The 6611-nt window shown below is 37.1% G+C and overlaps 1 protein-coding gene across 3 annotated transcripts in view; it reads left to right on the plus strand.

The window, feature by feature from the left end:
• glyr1 (glyoxylate reductase 1 homolog (Arabidopsis)) overlaps positions 1 to 6317 on the plus strand; it is a 28839-nt gene extending 22522 nt beyond the window's left edge. For all 3 annotated transcript variants that reach the window (XM_077733923.1, XM_077733924.1, XM_077733925.1), the window contains 3 exons: positions 2711 to 2890; positions 3354 to 3478; positions 4600 to 6317. In XM_077733923.1, coding sequence (XP_077590049.1) covers positions 2711 to 2890; positions 3354 to 3478; positions 4600 to 4674 — 380 coding nt within the window. In that variant the 3' untranslated portion in view covers positions 4675 to 6317. The remainder of the gene's footprint in view (positions 1 to 2710; positions 2891 to 3353; positions 3479 to 4599) is intronic.
• Positions 6318 to 6611: the final 294 nt, after the last annotated feature.

Here is a 6611-nt window from a genome sequence, read left to right on the forward strand (position 1 = left end):
TAAGGTGGAACCCTCTGGTTCCCTTTGCCTGAATTTTACTGTTTAAGATATTTCCTCTATCATTAGATAAATGCGGTGCACAAACGAGTTACAGCTGTACCTCTACTTACGAAATTAATTGGTTCCAGAACTTGTTTTATAACTTGAAAATGTCGTAAGTAGAGCAGTACTTTATATGTCAATTCTTTCATTTGTTCCATGGTCCTTACATAAATACCAACTAAACCCTTAAAATTTTAAAATGGGCCAACGTTTCCCAATTTTTTATGAAAGATGTGAGGAAATATCCATTTTATTCATCCACCCTAACAAAAGGATAACCACACAAACATTAACACACCTCATAAACACAACATTAGGAATTCAACCAACATTAACAACAATCAACAATAAACATTAACGTTATGATTTCTTTGGAATTTAATTTTTCACCCATTTTATTCATCGCTATCGCTAAACAGCTATTCCAGCATTGTTTGGATTTTGAGTCACCGTTGAAAATGCCTCTTAAGCGTCCCGTTTCATCTAAGGCAGGGGTCTCACTCAATTTACCTCGGGGCCGCAAGAGGCAGAGTCTGGGTGAGACTGGGCCGCATCAGGATTTCCACAAGAAAAGCGCTGATAAAACATTCCAACGTTATCAAATATCTTTTTTTTTAACAAAAAATAATGGATTAAATAAATTAACTTAAAGACTAATAAAAATAAATCAATAAGTAATAAAAAAAATAAAAAAAATAATGAGAATACAGTAGATATACAGTGGCTGGCTAAGTAGAGAAAACTAATTATTTTTATTCCATTTCAAATATCTGTATTAACAGCTCTTTAAATTTTAACTTTCTGAACTTGAATGGAAAATTGAACATGAAATATTCTGGACACAGCTTCTCTTGTCTACTTTTTGCTGCTAGAGACCTGGCAGCGCTTCTTCTCACATAGCTGAGTCACATTTGGCTTGAGGAAGGAAGCAGTGGAGACCCTAAATAGAGCTTGAAGATGCTCATCAGTAAGTCTGGACCTTTACTTGGACTTATTGAAGTTCAAGGTGGAGAAGAGTTTCTCACACAAGTATGTGCTCCCAAAAAGGCACATGGTCCGCTTGAACATTCGGGAAAGTTCAGGGAAACTGGGGGTCAACTCTCTCAAAAATTGCCCAAGCTTGTCTGCTTCTCCACTCACCTCCCTGAACTTGGCTTTGAGTGCAGAGTTGCACTGCAGGTCAATGAGCTCCATTTGAAGCTCAGGAGGGGCATCTTGCACATCAAAGGAGAAGGGGTCTGCAAAAATTTGAAATGTAGCTTTGTGTGTCTTGAAGTCTGCAAATCTGTGATCAAATTCCTCCTGCAGCTTCAAAATGGCCTCCACATATTTCTCACCACTGAATGGTGTGCCTGCATCCACAAGAGTCATGCATTCTGGGAAATGGAAAAGGTTTGTCTGAGAGAGCTGGGCTTTCCATAACAAAAGTTTAGTGCAGAATGCTCTCACATTGTCATAGGCAGCACTGACAAGTAAGTTGCCCCTGGCCTTGTAACTTCTTGTTCAGTACATTAAGCTCGTGTGATATCAACAAGAAAAGCTAAGTCCATGAGCCATTTGGGATCACTTAGCACAGGAACAGCAACCCCGTCTATCTCCAAGAAGTCTTTTGCTTCTCTCAACTCAAAAAATCTCTTCAACAAATTTCCCCTGCTGAGCCAACGTACCTCAGTGAAGTAGAGCACATCCCCATATTCAACAAAGAAATATTGCACTCCCCACTTTTCTTGAAACTGTCTGTGCTCATCACTAACCTTTCTCTTCACGGCAGGCTTTGAAACAGAATTTTCTGGGGCTGTAATATGTGTTTACACTAGGAATGAGTCTCGGATTGAAGAGACCTCTGGGTACGAATATGATTAGAACCAGAACCGAGACCTTTTATGATAGCTTAACTCCTGACGCAGACAATGAAGATTAACCTCAGCATTGTACTAGTGCAAACAAGGACTGGTTTGAAAAGTTAAAGTTCAAGAAAAGGGGAGGCCTCCTCAGCAGACCAAGAGGCAGTGAAATGGTACGTCGAAGAAGAGTTCCCTCACATAATTCCTCACATAATTGAAGATTAGAAGTCATCTTCCATAGATTTTAACTTGGATGATGAGACTGGCCTTGTATGGAAGAGGATCCATTCCCGGACTTTCTTGTTCAATAATGAACTGCACGTGCTAGGGTTGTGAACAAATGTAAACTAAATACAAGATGGTGTTGTTGCAAAAGAGATGCCAATACTCTCCCATTGATCGACATCAAATAACAGAGTCCTGTTGCTTCTGTTTGAATTTTACGAAACAATCCTTTGTTTTTACTTGTTGCATAGGTGGAAAACATTTGCATCCACTCTTCCATGTACTAGCCCATCAACAATAATAAAAAAAATTATCATATATTTTATTTATTTTAATAATTATTTTCTCTTGTTTTGTGTTTGCCCGTATTTCATGCAAATTTGGTACAATTGTTATTATTTTAAAGGTTTTAGTTGGTAGTATTGAAACTGATTACGACTTTTACATCTAAAATGCATCTCTACTGAAGAAAAATGACATTCCGAAACCACTTTTGGGACCAATTTCATAAGTCTAGCTACCACTGTAGTTCACTCTATCTGCAATTCTCACATGTTCCTCTCCTTAGAAGCCCAAAACATAAGATGTTTATTTTAAAGGTGAAGCGGGGAACGCAGCGAAAATGATGCTCATCCTCAACATGGTGCAAGGCAGCTTCATGGCCACCATTGCAGAAGGACTCACTCTGGCCCAGGCTACTGGCCAATCACAGCAAACCTTCCTTGACATCCTATGCCAGGGCCAGATGGCAAGCACCTTTGTGGATCAGAAATGCCAAAGTAAGCGAAGTACAGGTTGCTGAATACATATAGCTCATTTTCCATCAGTAGACCACCAAGGTACTACTGACACGACAATAAGATACGATGAATTTGGCATATATGCAGTAAGCTAGTGCATGAATCAGAAGTGGATTTTCATCACCATATCAATACTTGATAACTTTTGCAATGGAGTCAATTGTGAGTTATGATAATATACATAACTGCTAACCTTTGCATTCAGCCTGGGAAAAAAGGTAGATTGCAGGAGGTTGACTCCCTGAAAAGTAGATCTTTGAGCAAAAAAAAGTTTGAACACCCCTGTCTTGAGACATTATACATAACAGCACATGTTCGCATATTGCTAAAACAGGGTTTTGCTTTTTAAAGGCAATGAAAGAATTTCTCTGTACAATATGAATCGTTAAACTATATATCATAATATTGTTAACCAGATGTTTATTCTTGTTGCCTTGTCTAGATATTCTACAAGGCAACTTCAAACCAGACTACTATTTGAAGCACATTCAGAAGGATTTAAGGCTAGCCATTTCCATGGGAGATATGGCGAACCACCCCACCCCGATGGCAGCAGCTGCAAATGAGGTAAATCTTTTTGAGGTGTCTAGATGGTACCAAGACTTGATTTTGTATGTATTCCTGTTTACACTCCCTTATTCTGAATTATTCTAAATTGCCGAATAAGTATAAGGTTCATTCAATAAATGAGTTAAATCATTTGGTATCAGGACTTTACTTTTTCATAATGTTTCCCATTTATGTGTGCACTAGCTACCATATTTCCTAAAATATGTAAAAATTAAAAATAAATATAAATGGATTGATCTCAAGTCTTTTACTACAATTGACTTCTTAGTCGAACTCCATGCCATTTGTGAACGCTTTCCTGGGACCAAAGCAGTAAATGGTCTTTTTAAGGGGAGATGAGGGAGAAGTTACCAGGCCCATCCTTAACACCGCTCCGTCTTTCTTAAAACTATTTAGCCTGTGTACACTTTCTGGCAGAAACGTCGCACCACCTGCAGTAGACATTCTTCTATGACGTCTACTTTGTAGTACATTTTAGACTTTTACGTTTGCCCTATTTGTGTGTGTAAATGTGCACCGCATTGCATTTGTACGTTTTTTCTCACTTAAAAAGGGGAATTGCTATCATTAATAGGGGATCATTTAACTGAGATTGACATGTATGTAAGGGAATCTTGAAACATGGATAGTGTTTTTTGTGACACAGCCAATAAGAGCCAATTGATAAGGAAATTGATTTACTTTTTGGGGGATTTTGTAACTTGAATCTTTTACGTATCACGAGGCCCTCATTTGCATAAACAAAGCTTTCGTAAGCTGAAATTATCGTACCTAGAGGCATTCGTAAGTAGAGATGACTATTTCAGATTTTACTGTAAAATGGCATTAACATAATTGGTGTTATGAAAATGTGTTTGGGGGAAAAATCTTCAAAATGCGACAACGAGCAAGCTCAGAGTCACGGGAAAATGCGAGCTCCGCCCAGTGCTCGTAGATATATTTTTATACGAAAGGGATGCGGCAAAAAAACTACAATGATAAAGAGCCTCATGTCATGGCTTTCTCGCATCTCGAAATTTTTCTCGTATCTCAAGCTGCTCGTAGGTAGAGCTCGTATGCAGAGGTACCACTGTACTTGTCTTTTTTTTCTTAAAAAGTTTATCTTTGTTCCTCTGCAGGTGTACAAGAGGGCTAAGGCACTGGACCAGTCAGACAATGATATTTCTGCAGTCTACAGAGCCTACATTCATTGAGTTGTGACTTCCTGTCTGGATCACATCATTTATCGTTCATTGTTCCCTCCTCTTGATGTTACAAGTTTTATACTTTTAAGTCTAGTTTTATTTCACACAGTTATTCCATTTTTTTCAAATGCTTTGTTTCATGCACACAACTGATGGGATTGCAATTTCTTCATTATAGGAAAACAAACGAACATTGCACTGACTAAATTAAGAGAAAGATTTGTGTACTGCTCTAACCACGGTTGTACTACTGCAAACATATAATACTTTCCGTCATCAGACTAGTGTTGTATGATGTTTGTGAGGGCTAGAATTTCGCTTTCAGAACCACTGAGGAGCACATTTTCCAGTCCCGCATTGAATGTTGTCAGGTTCAGAATGCATAACCCCAAATACTTTTTATGTAAAAATTAGTTGATTTAATTTTTTTTTCTTTTACTCTTTTCTTTAAATATCTAAAATTCCAAGAGAGGGAAAGTAGAACACTGCATTGCCTTAATAATATAAATCTCCCTCAAATCTTTCGGTGAATTTATTTATTTGTGACCTCTTACGTGACCTAAACGTATAGATTTATTTCATTTCCTATCCAGTTCTAAGAACAGCAGCCTTAAAATGCAGTAAGACATAGACATTCTGAAAACGTCATATTTCCACCTTGTTTATTTTAATTCAGTCTGAATTTCTCAGTTCTCTTATTTGTTTTAATTAATCTACATTGTACTGGATTGAGTGAAGTCCACCATTGAGTTATATTTTAACCTGGTCACCGCCCCCTGTCAACTGTTTTTTTTTTTTTTTTGTGGTCTTTAGAAATGGGGATTCTGTAGTACTACATACAGGGTGTGTTCCACAAGGCAACATTGGGATAAGCTTAAGTGGACAAATGAAAATAAAACAAAACATGGTGATTTTTTTTTTTTTTTTTTTATGACCGAGAAATGTTTCACTGACTGAAGCTGCTGAATAAATTGAATATTCAAAGCAGCAAAATTTTCTTTTATGTCATTCTTCAGTACACTCTACATAAAGCTCACAAGCTTTGCTCAAATCACTAGTTTGGTACTGTTTGTTACACATTAGACATTTGGGTTATAAATGCATTGTCGTTTCTCCTATGTCAGTTAAAAACAACAGCAAGAAATGACGTACAAAATTTTTTTAATGCCAGTGCAGGCATCAAAACCAGAGATTGCTGAATTAATCAGAGACGTGTATATCATTTCTTGCCTTAGTAGACACCATGTTCTGTTGTACAGTTCGCTTTTTGTGTGAAAAGAATTAGATTTTGCTGTGAATGTCAAAAGAAAATAATATAGCATACCATCGGGTAAATTTTCATTTTTGAGGATTTTGCATTTTAGTTACCCACACTGAGCATGTTATAAAAGAGATGCAAGTAGCACCATGAGTTTGAGGGAAAAATAATTTTGTATTTTCAATCACTAGTGAAAACAATTTGTTACTCTTTGGTTTGCCCTAATGCTGTAGAATTATACATTTTTATTTGGATTCATTCTCATGCCATTTTTTTGAATAGTTTAATGATAAAACCAACCTACAGAGACTTAGGTTATTTATGATTGTGTGTACATGTGAAAATATAAAAGCTTTTATGGTGTTGAATAAATCCAATCCTCATTACTGATAAAGTATTGGTTTCCTTAATGTTGCCACTTCTCTCGGTATCTCTTGCTTTTTCTCTCGTTCTCTTTCTCCTCCCTTTTTCTCACCTCCCTTTCTTTCTCTATTTCTCCTCTTTCGTCTAACTTTTTCTTTTGTCTTTTATTTCATTTTCTGAACCGCTTTATCCTCATTAGGGTTGTAGGTGGGGGTGGAGGGGTGTTTAATACTGTCCCAGCTGACTCCGGATTGTGAAAAATGTTGGACAATTTATTACACATGATCGAAAATCTCGAGCAAGCCTTTATTGTTTTGGTTCTTGC

The sequence above is a fragment of the Stigmatopora nigra genome, chromosome 15 (assembly GCF_051989575.1).
Source record: "Stigmatopora nigra isolate UIUO_SnigA chromosome 15, RoL_Snig_1.1, whole genome shotgun sequence".
Lineage (NCBI taxonomy): Eukaryota > Metazoa > Chordata > Actinopteri > Syngnathiformes > Syngnathidae > Stigmatopora > Stigmatopora nigra.